At 46.6% G+C, this 18,733-nt stretch overlaps 2 protein-coding genes across 2 annotated transcripts; one reads left to right on the forward strand and one right to left on the reverse strand.

Moving 5' to 3' along the window:
• Window positions 1-1,423: 1,423 nt before the first annotated feature.
• On the reverse strand, window positions 1,424-4,922 carry sgca (sarcoglycan, alpha). Its single transcript, XM_062378373.1, has 10 exons — window positions 4,786-4,922; window positions 4,502-4,653; window positions 3,477-3,543; window positions 3,181-3,379; window positions 2,931-3,099; window positions 2,386-2,594; window positions 2,235-2,261; window positions 1,797-1,979; window positions 1,674-1,700; window positions 1,424-1,598 (listed from the first exon to the last, which is right to left on the reverse strand). Exons 1-10 carry the CDS (start codon window positions 4,832-4,834, stop codon window positions 1,595-1,597), a joined length of 1,086 nt encoding a protein of 361 aa, XP_062234357.1. The 5' UTR covers window positions 4,835-4,922; the 3' UTR covers window positions 1,424-1,594.
• Window positions 4,923-6,786: 1,864 nt separating this feature from the next.
• Window positions 6,787-18,013, forward strand: LOC133931834 (neurabin-2-like). The gene is made up of 2 exons (XM_062378779.1): window positions 6,787-8,782; window positions 17,855-18,013. Exons 1-2 carry the CDS (start codon window positions 7,475-7,477, stop codon window positions 18,011-18,013), a joined length of 1,467 nt encoding a protein of 488 aa, XP_062234763.1. The 5' UTR covers window positions 6,787-7,474.
• The last annotated feature ends 720 nt before the right edge of the window (window positions 18,014-18,733 follow it).

Below are 18,733 nucleotides of genomic sequence, written 5' to 3' on the forward strand. Positions count from 1 at the left end.
AGTAGAAATCATCTGTTCCACAGCAGTTGCACTGAATGTGTTTCTAATGAGCAGCAGTGAAAACAAGGCCAATATCTAATCAGAAGTTTTCCTTAAAATGAATTACAGCTAAAATTGTTCATCGGACATTTTGTCGTCGTCAGTTAGCATGTGACTTAAACTAGGGAAAAGAATTTGCATGGAAATAAATGTTCACCTTTAAAAGGGGAGAAGATGTGTGTGTGTATGTGTTAAAATCCAAAACACAACAAAAACAGAAGAACTACACCAGCGACCTCTTCTGGACTTCGCGACTTTAAATCAACACTGAACCAAACAGGATCAGAAACCTGCTGCTGCACTAAGTGTTTTTAACCTTTGACCTTCACCCAGGCAAAACTGGATAATGTAAAAGAGGCTGAGAAAAGACTGAGGAGGTGTAAAGAGTGTCATTCGTTTCCAGGAGTTGTTTGAGTCTTCAGCTCTCAGGCAGAGAATCTTCACAGATGTGTTTATTTCTTTTGACACCTCTTACTCATCGGAGGGGTCCTGACCCTTTATTGAGAACCACTTGGATTGGCCCACATCCCACTTCCTGTTTTACCAGATCTGGGCCCTGAGTGAGCTAAGGCAATACTGCTGCTGTCAAGCAGAGGTGGCCTAAATTAGTTTTGTGCCATTTGGACCATATTCACCATTCACCACATGGCCCACTTCAGGTTCACAGCCAGATGACACCTTGCATGCTTACCACAAGTGGCCGGCATCTGTTTTGGGGTATTTGGGCCATATTTGCTTTTTTTTAGTGGGACACTTTAAACTCATATCCATTTTGTCTGGGCCACAAAAAGACCAGGAGGGCCCCATCAAGTAGCCAACATCCATTGTATTGTGGGTTGAGACTAACACAAATCCATTAATCATCTATACCAATTAGCCCCAATCTGCATGTCTTTGGACTGTGGGAGATCCACTCACACATACATCTAAATGCAAGTTGAGGCTGACAGTGTCGGCCACACCTCCTCTGAATCAACAACTCCTGAATCCCATCAGGTCGTCAGTGGAGCTTTATGGAAACTTGATGGAGATTCTCCGTCATTTCTGTTGCTCTGAGGTTGTTTTGGGGTTTAAATTTCAGCTAACATGTTTTATTTTTTTAATGTTATTTTGGCTTCAGAGACCCTGAGGCTTTGAGGTCACATGGTACGGCTACAGGTGGTCTGGCTCCTGCACGACTCCGGAGTTTTACAGAAGAGCACTTCTGACCTCCATTCAGTTTGAAATCAAATATTGAGCCTGGTGAGGTAAGTCCTTGTTTTTATACACTGTGTAATTTGTAAACTGCTCCTGTAGCAATGAGCTGTGTGAGGCATCTATAGAATGGAGGGTGTGGATGTTAATTATCTATAAAGGGCAGATTAGAGGTGATACAACAAATAAAGGCTTTTGATGTTTTTTTTATTAATAATCCAACAGGGGTGGAATAATGAAAACTGCACACTTCATCTATTTAAATAGATGGCAAAGAAGAAAAAACACATTTGTCACAGCAAATCTACATCTGTGGCAGCTGACTGGTGCATGAACGACACGTTCTCTGTCCTTTATCTTATTATCTGCAAAAGAAAGGAAACGAAACGTTTGAATCATCAGTAATAAAGAATGGGAGGAAGTCCGATGATGGTGTTTACCTGGGCAGCGTGTCACAGTAGGGATCACTGTACAGACGGGAGGAAAAACAAATGTGTGTTAGTCAATCAGGGAAAAGGGACAGGAGTCATCAGAGTGGGTGAGTCAGTGGGTGAGGGTCTTACTGCTGGGCCATGATGAGGGGGATGGTGGGGCTGTCGGACTGCAGGGAGGGAGACGCCCTCTCCCCGGTGCGGCTGTTGAACATGGGCAGCGTGGACAGAGGTGGAGAGACGCCGCGGCTCCCCGACATGCTCCTCAGCTCGTCGGTGTTGCCGTGAATGGTGTGGTGGTGGTAGAGCTGGATCCTGCAAGAAAAACAGAGCATCACTCACTGTGAGGTGGGTTTTCTAAAGGCTTCACGTCATTTTTAAATAGTTTATTATACAGAACAAGTTTAATATGAGTAAATAGTATATTCCCCTTTCATCAAAGCACCTTACAATTGTACTTATGATCAGTTCTTAAGTAAATGTACTTAGTTACATATCACCACTGCAACAAAAAAAAAAGGTCTGGTAACAGCAAGTGTAAGAAAAGAATGAAAAAGTAATTGTACTCACTGGTTCGTCCTTGCATTCCTCTTTTCACTGAAATAAAAACAAAAGAACAACATGTCTAAGTTCACTGGGATCAATGAAGAGTTTACAAAGGCTCTCCCTGTAGTGGGGGGTTGTGGGGGGGGGGGCTGGAGGTAAAGATAAAGATACATACACTCCCTCTCGTCGGCCGTACATGATGTAGGCGAGCAGCAGACACAGGATGATGGCGAGGATCAGAGGAACGATCACCGTCACCAGGTAGTCCGGGAAAAAGTCCCTGCTCGGGGGGGACTCGGGGGGGATGAAGTCCCCTGCGGCCTCCAGGATCCCGGAGCCGATGGTGGGAGCAGGAGGAGCCGGCTCCCGCTTCGTCAGATCAAACTGCAGAGGAGGAGAGAAGAAGAAGATGAAGAGGAGGAGGAGGAAGAAGATGAGAGAGGAAGAAGGAGGAGGAGAGGAGAGATGAGGAGAGAGGAGGAGAGAAGATGAAGAGGAGGAGGAGGAAGAAGATGAGAGAGGAAGAAGAAGGAGGAGGAGGAGAGGAGTGACAAGGAAAGTGTGTAAAAAGTCACTAACTGCTTTACATCATATATTATTATTATTATATTGAGAGATAATTAGTTTTGCATATAACTTTTCCTCATCTCAAAACATTGAAGTAATCTTGTGTTTTATATTTTCATTTACTACAAGTGTGCAGAAGTGGGTTTGCCTCACCAGCTCCATCTTGCACCAGCTGATGCAGTTGCTGGGAATGCTGCAGAAGTTACAGCCTCCAGGGATCTTGACCTTGGCCCCCGACGTGCACTGCCTCTGGTACTGGGGGGTCAGGGCCCTCAGGAGACAGTCTGAGAAGTACTGTTCGGACCCCACCTTCACATACACACTGACAAAGAGAGGCAGAGGGGTTTTAAACCAACACACATTTCAGTCCACACAATGAGGCAGCAGGAATCTGCGGGTCTACCCTTCGAAGTGTCCAGCGAGGGGGAGGGGAACTCGGCCTCCTCGGTCCAGAGCATTGGTCATGTTGAGGATCTCCAAGGCCTCAGTGTCCCACAGCTTCTGCAGATCCTGCTGTATCTCATCCTGGACAGCAGAGGGCAGCACCTTCTCAATCTCCCTCAGCTTGATGAAGAACTCAGCTTGATAAGGCAGAAGCTTCTCTGAGCCAGACATGAGAATATACAAATTATATATAAATACAAATTATTCATCATCACCAGTAAAGTTAATTATACATCTATGATATGATTTAAATACCTGCAACAATTTTAATGACGAATATTTGTCTGGTAGTTTCATAGTTCCGCTTGTTCATGGCGTAGACCTGTCAGAAAGGACATAACAGTTAATTAGAATAATAAATCAAGTGACAGGGAATTTTTTGTGTTACACTTTCCATGAAATAGGCGCAAAATTAGTTGGAATAATGACAAAATTGCACACACAACCTTGGAATGTTGAAAAATAATTGTTTAAGTGACTGACGATAAAGATTTGTGCATTTCTGGTCATTTTTTGTGTATTTTCTTTAGGTCTTTGGCAGCTTTGTACAAAAGAAACGAGAAGTTAGATTTAAAGCTTTGACTTTGTGCTCCAAAAGAATCTCATGTGTGTGTGATGAAGTCTGAAGAGGGTAAAGGGTCGAGTTCGGGTGAACAGCTGTAAACTGAGGCTACATGTAAATGTAGCAGTGCTGGTTTTCAAGTTGTAATAAATTCTGTTTTAGACTAAAGTGAAACTTCAGAAATTTGTGTTTCTCTTCTTCTTCTTCAAAGATCAGTTTCTTGCTGAATTATTGATGAACCAGAGAGAAATTCAAGCCTTTGTCTCCGAGGGTTGCAAAAAGAAACCTGACGTTTTCCATTGACTTTTCAGATTCCCCTTCATTTTAGCTGCAGTAGAAATTTATGTCTGAGAGGTTTATTACAGGAACAGGAAAAACAAGATGTCAGAATATAACTTAAATAAGGTCAGAGGTCACGGTTGAGGTTAGGATTTTTAGGAACAGATGCTGATATTGAAGGGAAGTAAAATAATTTATTATACCGATATAGTGGCTTATAAATATTATTATCAAACCCTTATGATAAAGAAATGATTGATACAGTTTAACCATAAACTTGATCATAAATAAAAATAAAACACAAATTTAACCAAATATAAAGAACCTGAAGTAAGAAAACAAGAAGTAAACATATTTTTAAATGTATTGTGCATTTTCTACATAGTTTATTACAGTAACACATGTTTCCTGGTTGTGCACGTCTGAGTTGACATTTTACCTCGATGATACTTTTCCCCGGAGACATCGGCGTGCCGTACAGGAAGCCGTTATCGTAGGGATGCCTCTGGGTGAAGCGCAGCCACTCCGGGAGGTCGGGGAAGTTCTGCCTGTTGCACTTAAAAATCATGGGGTCATCATACAAATACCCGGCTTCATTCCACACACACACACACACACACACACACACAGAGAGAGGGAGAGAGAGGAGCAGATGAATAAACACACACAATAGCACAGTTGAAGTTTGTCTGATGGGTGAACTTCAGGACTTTGGGGTCTCACCGTAGAGTTTGGACAAAGGTTCAAAGTCGTTCTGGAAAGTTTCTCTCATCAGCTCGTATGTGAAAAACTTCCCAACAGGAATGGTGAATTTGATCTCTGCCCCGGCCCCAAACCAGCTGAGGGCACAAACTGGGAGGACGAGGTAGAGAGAAAAAGCACAGAGATGAATCTGAATGTTCACAAAGTTTAACTTGACTTTAAACACTTAAAAGACCCCCCCCCCCCCCCCCCCTTGATGTTGGAGAGTTAACAGTAGGGCCTCTGATCCTTCCCAGCTGACATCATGTTTACACTTAAACAACCCACAGATCTGATACCCCAGCCGGATGGAGGCCTGCTGCTGTTGTGTTGTCTCAGGAAGTGGAAATAATAGAATAGAAATAATAAACTTGCCTGTGAAGAAGAGGACCCAGCTCCTGCAGCCTGCCATCTTGTTTTGGTTTTTGATTGACAGGGGCAAGCGGAGAGGGGCTTGGTCTCAGCCCGCGACGTGTCACGTCTATTTATACTTCACTCACCTATAATAACATCCGGACGGCTTCACTGTGAAATGTGGAGGGAATCAGAGGCGGGACTATTGCCCCTGGTTGTATGATCAGTTCTTTTATTAAAGCTGGAGGTAAACTGAGATTTTTAATTAGAGTAATCACAGTAAGATTGTAGATTTATAGATTACATATTTTTTTTCTCCATGTAATTTCTATTGAAGAACCTAATGCATCTGAAAGAATGGATGACAGCAGTTTTAAATATTCATATATCTAGAAAATCATTTTACTCTTTATTTACTGGCGGCACAAGTTAGTAAATAATCAACTTTATTTATACAGCACTTTAAAAAACACAGTTACAAAGAACTTTAAATGTTTTAAACTGGATGAGAACGTTTCAGGGCTAAGGAGGTAAATAAGGTCAGGGAATATAACAACACACACAGCAATAATAAACGTTAAAATAATAGCAACACAATAATAACGTAATAAAACGTATGTACTCTGATTGATTAAATGTTTTTTCTAAACTGATATCTTACAAGAATTGATTTAAAGTTAGAAAAAAATTAATTTTATTCATTCAACTCTTTCACTCTCAGTCACTTTCCTCAGGTTACACACCATGACTCTCCCTGCAGGGCTAGGGGGCGCTGTTGCCTCACTGACAGCAGCTCAGCCTCTGTGGACCTCCTCCCTGCAGTTGTGTCCTTCAGCCTCAGTGAGTCTCTGCTGTCAGACAGAGTGAGTTCAGTGTGTTGTGGTCCCATGGAGACTCAGAGTGTGTATCCTTGTGCAGGTGAATCAGTTTACAGTCAGATCAGTGTGAGAGCAGCAGGGGGGGCTTTGTCTATACTAGTGTATGTTTGCATCTGTGCTGACAGACGCAGGACGCAGGAAGCAACAATGTGGACTGAGAAGAACGGATGTGTTACCAGAGATTTGACGTGAGGGAAGCTTCTCTGGGTCCTAATGAGAGTCGAGTTCAGAACACCTCAGGTTGACCTGTCAGATGGAGTTAGAGGGTTTTTTCAAATGTGGGAAATTATAATAATGATACTAAAAAAACTTTATTCATATTGCATCAAGTGTACAAAGTTCCAGTCGCAGCTTCCAACTCGGGGTCAGTAATTACGAGCTCTGAGATGGAATGGAATGCAGAATTTCTTCTATTTTCTTACCTTACCTCATTATTTTGCCTTATCTTATCTTAAATTTACTTACATACCTTCTTCAACCTTATTAGCTTACCTTATCTTCTCATATCTTACCTTGTTCTACCATTTTACCCCATCTCGAATAATCTTGCATTAATTTATCTGACCTTAAATGATCTTACCTTATCTTACCTTATTATCTTATTTTTAACTTTACTCTATATTTTACAATTAAACTAGTGCATTCTTATATAAAAACACAAACACACACATATATATTACACACACTGCTTTGAGCCTTCATTTCTTTCATTCATTTTAGACAGTTTATCTCTTGGAGCTGTTCTTGTATCTATAATATTCTATCATGACTCCTTTGTTTATCCCAAACTTTGCACCATTAAAACCTGTTTCCAGTGTGTTATGGATGAAATGTCCCACACAAACACATGCTATCATTATCGGTTCCTGCAGGTTATAAATGAATGAGTCTCAGTGATGCTGCTGCAGCTGCAGACACAGACCCACAGGAGGAGGAGGAGGAGGAGGAGACAGGACGGGCACTAGGACCCGGGGCTCGCTCCTCCATGCAGCAGCAGCTGTGAGCAGCAGCAGCAGCAGCAGAAATCTGCAGCTTCCAGAATGAACAGATCAAAATGATGCTGAGTGGAAAAAGGGATTAAACGTAAGCAATCTGTCTTCAGCTGCGGTCAATCCGCGCTGCTCCGCTTCTCCTGCGTCTCTGCTCTTTATCCATCAACGCGATTCTCCGCTGCAGGTTCTCATTGTGTAGCGGGGAGCGGGCTAATGACAGATGCATCGTGCACACTTTCTCCGTAGCGTCGGGACGTGAGTCGCAGCGGATGCAGACAGGGCCTCCTCCTCCTCCTCCTCCTCCTCCTCTTCCTCTAATGCGATCTGTTGTTTTTGTTTCTCTCCATCTGCCGGGCTCGTCGGGCTCTCCGCACAGATTTCACCGCCGGGGGCTCGAGACAGGAGGCATGCCGTCCGTGAGCATCCGCTGCGCCGCCTGACCCGACCATGATGAAGACCGAATCCACATCCAAGAGCACCGGCTCTGGCTCCACGCTCCGGAGCCCGTCCCCGCACAGGAACGCGTACGAGGCGGGGATGCAGGCCCTGAGGCCCGTCTCCTCCAACGGGGACATGCAGGACGGCCCCCGGGGACGCAGGTACGGCTCCAACGTGCACCGTATCAAGAACATGTTCCAGCAGATGCAGACCACGGCCCCGGCCGACGCAGAGGCGGAGGAGGAGGACGACAGGAGCGCGGAGAAATCCGTGCGTCTCTCCCTCCCCAGAGCCGGGAGCCTGAACGAGAACGTGGACCACAGCGCGCTCCTGAAGCTCGGGTCCTCCGTGTCCGAGCGCGTCAACAAGTTCGACCCCAAGCCGGAGAACGGGCACCAGCGGGCCTCGTCCCCGAGCTACTCCAAGCTGCAGGAGACCCGCCGCATCTTCGAGCAGCAGCAGCAGGAGAAGCTGGCCACCACCCGGGTCCTGCTGAAGACCGACAAGGCCTCGAGCTTCCAGGAGGGCAGGCTGGACGTGATGGCTCGGTTCAACGGCAGCACCGAGTCCCTGGACAGCCTGGACACCAGCGAGGCCGTGTCCCCCACCGTCAGCCAGCTCAGTGCCGTGTTCGAGCGGGCCGCCGAGCTCCGGAACAACCTCCACCGCCTCTCCTCCACCCCGCCGCTGCCCTCCCGAGGGGTCAGCGCCAAGGTGGGTGTGCTGAACTCCAAAATAATCACAAAGAGAGTCAGTGCCTTTGCAGCAGGAGGCCAGGACGAGGATGCAGGCTATCAGAGGGACCAAGAGGGGCCCCCGAGGGCCCCCAGGGGAAGGATGGCTGCCCCGTCTGAGGGCATCAATGGGGGCCAGAGTGTTGGCCGAGGCTCCCCAAAGTCTGAGCGTCCCCTGAGTGCGGGAGAGGAGCGAGGACGCACTGTATCAGACGCAGGTGCTGAGGTCAAACTCTCGGAGTCCTCCAGCACAACACAGCATGGAGACATCCGCATCTCCGTGGAGAACGGAGAAGACCTGCAGGGAGGAGAGATGCTGAGGCAGGAGAGGGACAAGGATGCTGAGGAGGACAGGACTGTGAGGGACGACCGGTCGGCTCTGGACTCTTTGGATATCAGCACCTACAGCGCGGTGGGAGAGGATGGGGAAGTGGACGAGGAGGAGGAGGAGGAGGAGGAGGAAGAGGAGGAGGAGGACGACAGCTACGAGCCGGAGTCCAGCTGTGTGGAGATTGCTGGGCTGCCTGCGGAGGAGAGCCCCCCCATGTCCAGGAAGATCCGCTTCAGCACGGACGTCATCAAGGTGAGGACACGTGATCCGCACACACAACAAACTAACAGCTCTGATTCCAGGTTATGAAGATGAGGAGGTGAGACCCCCCCCCCCCCCCCCCCCCCCCTCTGAGGCTGAGGAGCTGAATCCTGGTTGTCCTCTCTCTCCTCCGCCTGTCAAGTGTGAACTTGACCTCAAAGTTCCTCCACCGGCGGTTTAGTCGCAGTCTTCTCCGTCAGCTCTTTTAATGAACTCACTCAGCCTCTGCCGGTGTCACAATGATGCTGACCTTTTTGATTTTTCACCCCTGTTCCAACGCAGGGGGGGGGGGTGGCAGTGCACACCACTAAAACACACCCCCACGGCCCCTCTCTGGCCAGTGTCCCCAGTTGTCAGCGGAAGGTTGTGCATTCCTGCTGTGCAGCTGACACGGGCCCCTAAAGAGCTGCAATGTAGATACTTATCTGGAGCTGCTTCTGTAAATAATTGCCTGGTGGGGGGTGCAGAGAGAGGAGGAGGAGGAGGAGGAGGAGGAGGAGGAGGAGGAGGAGGAACAAAAAAGATGGCCTGGATAGTTAGCCCTGTTTTTAGAGGAGTGGATAGTGGACAGTGGACGAGGAGCTGAATGAGTAATGGAGTGTTATTTGTGTGTGAGCGAGAGAGAGAGAGGGAGAGAGAGGGGAAGCGAGAAATCTCCTCTTGGACCAGTGAGATGGGAGAGGGGGGGGTGGGGAGGAGGAGGTAGAGTTGATTTAAAGTGTCTCTGCGTGTCTGTGGGTGGTGTAATGATCCGGAGAGGAGCATCGGATCCTCAGCAGCTCAGACTCGCTGCTCTGCCTCAAGGTCTGAGGCAGCTGAAGTGGGCCCTGACACTGAACATCTCACAAAAACACACACACACACACACAAAAACACAGACACACACAAAAACACAGACACACATCCCCTCACACTGAAACCATCCCAGTGACAAAGGGCTCCTGTCCCGTATCACGACCAGTCGAGTTGGAAGTTGCTCTCTTCTTCCGGCTGCACATTGACTCTTCACCACCAGGTCCTGAAACGTGTGTATGAGCTTAAGGTCTGTAAAGGAGACCTGAGCAATATTGTAGACTGATGGTTAATATTTGAACAGGCAACTGAAGGCACCCCCTCCTTTAGGGGTCCTTCAGAAGTTCCACCTTACACATTCCTAAGCTGTGTGAGGAGCTTCATAGATCGCATTGTTAGCTGATCACTTGAGTACTTCCATATATGAATGAATTCGGATGAAGCCCAATGTATTATGGTATATTTTGAGCCTGGGGGAGCCTACAGTGCTCCGAAGGGGGGGGGGGGGGGGGCATTTGTGGGAGCCTTTGAATTGGAACAGACTAGTCTCCCAGTTGCTAGGTCTTCAAACGCAGAAGAAAGAATTGAGACCCAGCTATTGATGAGCATTACCACGACAATAGGTACCAACAAATGGGGCAATCTGTGTGTCTGTCCAGAGTTCTCTTCGTAGACTGTAAACAAAGATGGCCGACCTGACTGCTCAGCTAAAGTAAAGCCCAATGCATCTTCATCCCCTTGTTCTTGAGGCTTATACAATGTGGTGAAGCTTCATGATTGACAGCTGAGACGTCAGCTGGCTCGTGATTGGTCCGGCGTGCGTCAGCCAATGTTTTGGTCACGTTATCTCGAGTAACTTCAACTGTTATAGCAACGTTCTACTGCAGTCACTGACATCTGGAGCCATCGCAATCGAGTAGCTCTGTCCTCTGTAGGTGAAAGGGCTGTAGCAGCGTGTGCTGGTCGTGAGCATGAGCGCCCCCTGTTGCTGATTTGTATGAATAGTGTTTCTTGCTCTGAGGAGTCACTTTTGTTTCCCATTGACGAAGCTTTGGTCTTTTCGGGCACAGTGCTTCAAGAAATCTCCCAATCGAGCAGCTAGGAGGTAAACAATGAGAATAAAATTTAGCTTTGTAAATGTTTGTTTATTTTATGAGGAAGGAAATTCATTAAACTGTTTTGTCGAGACATCAATGATGCATGAGAAACACTGGCTGTAAACTTATCTCCTCAAGGAAAGGACGGAAAATGATAATAGCTTTACAAATACGTTAAAAACTAAACAAATAAAAAGAAATGCAGCTTTGAAGCAAATGAGAAATAAAAAAAACCTCCAGTACTTGTGCTGAGCTTCTGTTGAGCTCTAATATCCACACAATGATCTCTACCCCCCTCCTCACCCGTGCTGAAAATCCCATAAATCCCTTATTACTCACTCCGGAGCTTTAGTGTCTCCGTCATTGTGAGTTTAAAGCAGGAGAAAATGAGAAAACAGCCTTTTCATCCTCACGAGATCGAGGATGGAGCCGGAGGAGGAAGCTTTTATTTGTGCTGCGATGAAGAAGTCAAATCTCAGGCTTGGATTATAAAAAACAAAAAGCAGAACTTGTTTGTGACACTGCTGCCGTCACCAGAGAACAACCTCCCGCTGCGTCCCTTCACACTGTATCATTGTGGCCTTTGTTATGGAGATTGATGCAGGGCTGGGTGAGAGGCGGGGGAGCGAGGTCAAATGGGAGGGGCGTTATTATGCAGCTCAAAATGTCATGCGACTGTATAACGGCTCTGTCGCTGTGAAGTCACGGTGTCAGCTCCAAACAGGAAGTGGCCATTTATGTCAGTGCATATTTCCCCCCCTCAGCTCTGGGCCACAGCCACGGCTTGTTGTGGCGATGGCGGTTGGACGTCTGGGCACATGTCCTCTGTCTCTGTGAACGCTCGTCTCTGTCTCCCCTCGCCGTCTCAAATCGGCAAAAAATAGAGTTCACACTCCAGCCTTTGTCTGCTCCTCCTCGTTCTCTCTCTCTCTCTCTCTCTCTCTCCCGCTCCCTTCTTCTCTCCCTTCTCGCTCTTTGTCACCAGTCTCCTTCTGTTAGTAAAAATAGCAGCATTGTTATCGTCACAGACCCGCCTCGCCTCTCAGGGCCGCCTCGCCGTCCAGCGCAGGAAGCCGTCTTATTTATTCCCTGTTTGTTATGGCTTCCTTCTCTAATCACTCGGGTGTCTGTGGATGGTTAAGTTCAGGTCGTGGTCCCCTGGCATGTGGGGATTTGTATTTTTAGTATTGATCGTATTGGGCTCCTGGTGGAGAGGGATTTTTTGTAGAAAAGATGAAATGGATAATCTCCCCTGGCTTGACACTGTGTTCCCTCCAAACCAAAAATAATCAGATTTATTTTCCGTGCAGCCTCATCACCTCGCTCTCACTCTTTGCCTACTCTCACACTCCCCTCAATCAACACCACAACACACACACACACACAGACAGACACACACCTGGGTTTCTGCTGCCTACGCGCCTCCGAGCAGCCGCCCCTCCACTCGGCTCAAAGAACACCTATGATTTTCTTTCACACTCTATCATTAGCAAAAACCATCACTGTTCTTAGATTATCATAAACTGAGGGTGTTGAAATCTGACAAACGCACAGTGAGGAGGAATGGCTGTAAACCATGAAAGAAAGAGTACCCATAATGCAACCCTTTGGATGTTCAGTGTTTGCCGCTGGGGTCAGCCGGTGAGCGACGGCCCCAGGGGGAGAGGTGATGCATCACCATATGTCAGAGTTATCCTCAAACCGTCTATTACTTAGACTCAGAGGCGTTTCCGTACAGTAAATTGCTCTCAGGCGGGAGGGGCGGGGGGGCAGACGGATTACAAGTCCTCTCCTCAGACCTGCCCTCGTCTTGATGAGCTCCTACAGAACGACACACGCTGGTTGAAGTGACTGAAGTGATAGAGCTTCCCAGACTTTACAGCTTTTTGACTCCCAACGGAGAAATTAAGAGATAAGACAGATGCTTTTTTATATTTCCATAGCACAAAGCGATCGAGATTTGTTCTACGACACTTTTCCCCATTGTTTTGATGCAGGTCCCATGTTAACCAGTGCAGCACTGTCTCACTAGACCTGTTCACATGGAAAGTATTCGGATATTATACAGATATTATTTAGATCATGATGTTTACATGAGTTGCTAATTGTTTAAGATTCAAATGGGATTCTGAATGAAATATTCTGTCTGCTTATGACTCATGTAAACAATTACACACCAACCCAGGCTGTGTGTTGTCAAGCGGTTGGTAACTGTGGCACAGAGGAATAACACAATACTGTCGGTGAAGTGTGTGATTTTTTTAATTTAACAGCGACACAAGGGATGTGCATAGAAATACGGGAAAACAAATATGTGCAAAAATAAAACTGCAGAAAGTCCTCAAATCAATTTATGTGACGATGAAATGCCTCTGCCAAGGCCGAGCAATGATTGTCTAGTCGTGATTTGATGGTTTACCTTAAATTATTCATGTGTTTATTTGTTTTATATATAGTCAGGTGTCCTTGGGTATGTAGAAAGGCGCCGGGGAATAAAATGTATTATCATATTTAACCTAAATTATTCATATCTTGTCAAACAACATATATAGAAAATAATGTGGTAGTTAGTCGACTACCGAATATAATGAAGTATAATACAAATTACACAAATAATACTAGTATATCTAGATAAATATTGATACAGTGATGTGAGCAGTATAGTTATCATGTAGTTGTAAAGTCTCCATCATCCAGATACGATCCTGCTATTGAGTTGTCTGTGGCTGACCTTATTCTCTTGCTGTCATGTCTGTCCCCGGAGTCAGTGCTAAGCCTAAATACGACTGCTGACCAAACACTGTCCTGCCAAAATGGATGAACTCTGGTGCCATGCAGCCATTACGATGACAAGCCCACTATATCCATTTTGTTGGCCGGGCAGAGCGGCCCAGTGCGGCGGCCATGAGGGGTGGCGTCCCTATTTTCTATCTGCGTGTCGTACATCTGGGACCTGGATTAACCCCCAATTTTAGGAGGATTTGGGATCAATCACCTGCATCTTCTGGACATGTTTGACCTGTGGTTGTTTGGGAAAGCAATTAATGGGGGTGTCATTAGTCCATTAAGAGAAGAAGAGCTTCTTTTGGTCCAGCCAAATAGCAGGAGCAGCTGCATCTTCTGGACATGTTTGACCTGTGGTCGTTTGGGAAAGCAATTAATGGGGGTGTCATTAGTCCATTAAGAGGAGAAGAGCTTCTTTTGGTCCAGCCAAATAGCAGGAGCAGCCATTTCACCGAGCTCCCATCAGGCTCGGTAATCACCTTAAAACACTGCAGCGTTTTAAAGCAGAAGTGGAGACCGGCTGAAACAATTGCGAGAGTCGAAAGGTCAATAAAAGTGGTGGAAAGTTGGGAGACTGAGCGGAAAGGTGCTATTTCTGTTTGGGGGAAAAACCAATGGCACCAACCCCTCACTTCCTATTGGCTGAATCCACAATAAGAGAGTGCAGAGGGAAAGAAACATGGTGGTTGACTTGCTGCTGTGGGCAGGGGGGTGTGGTGAGGTTTCGGGGGGGGGTATGCTCTGTCCTGCTGGTTAGAGCACCACAGTGTTACATCACACTGTAGCCAGAGGTCCATCAACATGCAACCACATGCGGGGGGGGAGCCCAGGCCTTCTGCTGCAGCTCTATCATTTAGCCATCGCCTGTCACGGCAGCTGCATTGTAAAGTGTTAGCTGTCACATGTCGGTTGTGTGTTATACTCTTTACTGTCTCGAGCCGGCGCCCGTTATAGATGCAAAACACAATCTGTGAGCTGGTGCGAGGCTCCGGAGCTGCTCGCTGCTCGCCGAGCTTTGTAGGACATCCCATGCGGCTGGAAACGGAGGGAGGGAGGGAGGGAGGGAGGGAGGAAGGGAGTTTCCTGGCCATCTGTTAGCTCCTCTGACCTACTCTCTGCCACAACTGGAACAGTGTCCGTCTCCACCCCCCCCCCCCCCCCCCCCCTCCGCCACCCTGCCTTTAATCCCAATGTTTGTCTTCCAAAGATAGCCACCTCACTGTCCGAGGAGTTCTTCTACCACGCTGCAGGCTGGATGTGAGGTGAAGTGTTGCATCATGCTGGGATCCAATTAGCCCAGTCTGGGTCCCAGAGTGGGATCATTGTCGTCAGGAAGCGAAAGTGTCCGCGAGGCCAAGAGTGTCGCCCGGCCTTCAGCGCTCAAGGCTGCTCGCTCAAGGCTGCAGGTCCCAGCACCCCACAATGTTTTTCCAGTGCCACGTTGAAACGCAGCAGAGCCTGGTGGTCTGATCCTCTGCAGCGGCGTGGCTGTGGAATGAGGGCACGGGGGCCACCAGCTGTGGCCCCTTGATCTTTAAACCCAAGGAGCGGAGCGGTGCACGGGGGCCACGCAGGCTTTGGCGTGCGCTGTTGTTGTTTTATGCTGTTTTTACTGAGGATGCCAACAGTGTAGTTTGATCGTCTGTAATCCACATTCTGCTAATCCCTCTAAATACAAAGGTAACCTAAATCAGAAGCCATTAGATGTCAGTGCTGCTGCCGTGCTATCTGTCATCAGCAACGGGGTCAGGTCCAGTTTGGTGTCAGAAACTGTGATTTAAATCGTGTCAGTGGAGTCGTATTTGCACGTAATTATTATTTTCATTGTGGATTCATATGTCGATTCCCTTTCTGATGGATTGTACAGTTTGTAAAAGGTTAAAGATAAGTGTAAAAATCACATTTTAAAGTGAAAGTCTTCAAATCGTTTGTTTTTTCCAACTAAAATCCTCAGATATTCAGGTTCAAATGATATTAATCAGAAATTTGACCTGAATCCACATCTGAGAAGCTTGAAACAGTCATTTGATAATTTAGCATCTTTAAATGCTAAATGGTGGATTTGAGGATGATCAGATAAACATATAGTTATATGAGCAGTTTCTTACCTCTGTTGTGTTTGTATAGTTGATATGAAGATGAGACTTAGGCTCCACCCCCTGCCCCTTTCAATCTGGTACATATAAATAAGGCTTAAAAAACCACAGTTCATTAATCAATGGGAGATTAAGTTCGCACTAAATATACGTGGGAGTAGTTCTTGAAATGTATTTAATAGTTTGACCCCAGTTCAACTTCAGAGTAAATGTAATATTTAAGCCTCAGTGTGATTTGTGCTTCGTCAGCACTTGTGTGATCTCACGGTGATGATGAGATGAAAAAGATATCTTAACCTCTGCTCCGGTGGGTGATGGAGCCTTGAAGAGTGGAAACAGAAGCGTGTACAGTGTTCGATGAAGCATGAAAACACAACCGCGCTGAATGGCTGCAGAGCGGAGGGGCTGGTTGCATTTCAAAGCCGCTGTCAGGACTGACAGGCTCTTTACTGTGCTGGCTGCCAGGGAGAGGAGGCGACTGGAGGAGTCGAGATGAAGCTACGAGCGGTTGTATCACAGATGGACAAACTGAACAGCTGAGGGGGGGGGGGCAGCGAGAGAGAGCAAAGTAAACAGAGAGGAGAAAAAAAGTGTTAAAATGTGGCAGCGGAGAGAACAAAGGGATGAAAGGAGAGAAGTGTAGAGATAAAATAAATAAAGAATGTGTGAGAGGAGAAGAAGAAGAAGAAGAAGAAGAAGGTCCGGCTCTGAATCAGTGAGGCTAGTGGACCGTGCAAGATGGTGCATGCATAATCACCTCGGAAGAAGTGAGGGCTTTTAAAGATTCAGCTCAGTGTGTGTCTGTGTGTGTGTCAGTGTGTGTGTCTGTGTGTGTGCGCAGCTGCAGTAGGCCTCCATTAGCATGCTGGAGGTGGTTATGTAAACTTTCATGCTGTTCGACCAGAGTGAATGTGGGAAGCCGGGACCCTGGAAACAGAGGCCTCCCTCTCTCTCTCTCTCTCTCTCTCTCTCTCTCTCTCTCTCTCTCCCTCCCTCCCTCTCTCCCTCTCTCTCCCTCTCTCTTCATGGGAGCTACTTCAGTGGCTGTGATTGATTTTTCTCGCCACAGTGTTTTCGGTGCACATTACCACGGTGAAGCGATCCGGCTCCGAGGCCTCGAGGAAACGCTGCGGCCTCCTCGGATCAGTTGGTCGATGAATTTCAATTGAATCATGTCTGTGTTAACAGCGGTGGCGAGTTATTATCAAAACCACGAGTCGGACTCGTCTCGGCTGAGTCCGACTCCCAGGATTTGGTGTTAATTGAATTTAGTATTAGATTATGTTTTTCCTGAGTACAAAATACACAGAATGTCGGGGAAGAACCACTGACATCTTGGAACAGATGCTGTTCAGGGGTTGGATCTAGGAAATGTTCTTTCACTTTCTCTACACTTTCCTCTTTCTGCACAATTTGTGAGTGTGTGTGGGAATTTGTTGCTGATGCGAATACAAATCAGGATCTAGTGAATTTAAATGCGGTTTCATGAGAACAGTCTGTTTACTGGAACTTTCAATTGTTCAATACTATTTTTAAAAACCACCAGACTCTCTAGAGAAGTTGTTCACACAAGTGCTGAAAAAAACCCTCATTGAACTGAAGCTAAATGATAACAAACCTTTTTAAAACTAGTTTCTATTTGGTTTAGTCTCAGCAGATGATAGGTGAGGATTTAAATGTGAACATTCATGCACAAACAAGATTAATATGAAATCTACAACATTGTCTGTGTGAATGTGTTTTCCCCTTTCACCTGCTGATCCACACCAGTGATTCAGCGTTTCCCCGCGGTGCACAGGAAGTCGAGTGTTTTTTCTGTTTTCAGTAGCCGTCGCTATATTTGGAAACAATCCAAGAAGAAGTGGGTAGAAGAACAAAGCAGAGATATGTCAGCGTGGCTGCAGAGAAAAGAGAGGAAACGCACATTTCATTTTCCCGCAGGTTTAACCTTTGCTGGTTGACCTCTCTGCCGAGTGAAAACAAGGCAGTGAGAGTCAGAAGGTACTTTTTTTTAAGGAGGACTTTGACATTATCGGAATTGACCTTTGGAAAATCTCCAGAAAGTTGAGTCTGGGCCTTGAAGAGCTTATCTGGACATTGTCAGGGTCAGAAACATTCACTCAGGGAAATGTCCGGAATACAGTACATGTCTGAAAGCAGCTTTTAGCGTCTAACTCGAAGCAGAGTGTCAAACTGTCTCTTTTATTCCAGGAAATCCCAAAAACTATGATCAGATAAGTACTGGGATGACTGGGTGACTCAGTCTGACCCGGTGTCTCTCTCTCCTCCGGCAGGTGTTTGCCACTTACCCCAACGAGGACTATGACCGGCGTAACGAGGACGTGGATCCCATGGCCGCGTCTGCCGAGTACGAGCTGGAGAAGAGGGTGGAGAGGCTGGACCTGTTCCCCGCGGAGCTGGAGAAAGGTACTGAACATTATGATAACTACTGACTCTAAAGTCCCCAGAGCCTGACATTGTGAAGGAAGGGCTGTCCAAATGTTTAGTTAGAATTGTTATACCCCATACAGTGCATTCATTGTTTCCCATAATGCATAGTGAAAAGTAGTGTGTAGCCGATTGTCACAAACCAAGCACTCAAGCTGAAGGAAAGAAAAACCCAGGCCTAAATAAAAAGGGATTAATTATAAACTCTCAGATGTGATTCAATAAAAACAGTAGAAAAGAGAAAATCATAGATTAAAGGACCTGGAAGTTTTATTTCTCCATGAGGGGAAATTCTCTCAGTTCATATGAAGTCTGACATGACGTGTTTTAACGTTTTTTAAAGTGACGCACTAACCGGTGCTGATTTATTCAAAGTGCCCCTCAGTGTTCACACCCGGGCGTCTGTCAGCCCCCCCCGTCTCCCACAGGGCAAAGACAGTGCTATGGTTTTACCTCCCTCCCCAGTGAGCCACACCACCATCAGCCCTGCAACATTATGGTGCATTAATATATTTATAGAAAGCTTTATTTAGAATTGTGTACAGGGCGGATTACACAGGATACCATATGTTCTTTATACATTATTTTCCACTGGGTGTCCTGGCTTTGTTAATTCAGTCAGGAACAAACGAAGGCAGGAGTTAGGACCTGCACCTCGGGAAAAAATGTAATTACGTGCTGAGAAGACGCAGACCACAAGCGTCTTGGTAGCATTGATAGATTAT

Source organism: Platichthys flesus, chromosome 20 (assembly GCF_949316205.1).
Source record: "Platichthys flesus chromosome 20, fPlaFle2.1, whole genome shotgun sequence".
In the NCBI taxonomy this organism is placed as follows: Eukaryota; Metazoa; Chordata; class Actinopteri; order Pleuronectiformes; family Pleuronectidae; genus Platichthys; species Platichthys flesus.

Bases quoted from the DNA above. Each gene is read 5' to 3' on its own strand.
- LOC133931834 (XM_062378779.1), top strand. From the start codon at position 7,475: ATGATGAAGACCGAATCCACATCCAAGAGCACCGGCTCTGGCTCCACG. The intron at 8,783-17,854 runs GTGAGGACACGT...CTCCTCCGGCAG, and splicing joins TCAGCACGGACGTCATCAAG to GTGTTTGCCACTTACCCCAA.
- sgca (XM_062378373.1), bottom strand. From the start codon at position 4,834: ATGAGAGAAACTTTCCAGAACGACTTTGAACCTTTGTCCAAACTCTAC. The intron at 3,544-4,501 runs GTAAAATGTCAA...CCTTTCTGACAG, and splicing joins CGGGGAAAAGTATCATCGAG to GTCTACGCCATGAACAAGCG. The intron at 3,380-3,476 runs GTATTTAAATCA...TGTCTGGCTCAG, and splicing joins CGTCATTAAAATTGTTGCAG to AGAAGCTTCTGCCTTATCAA.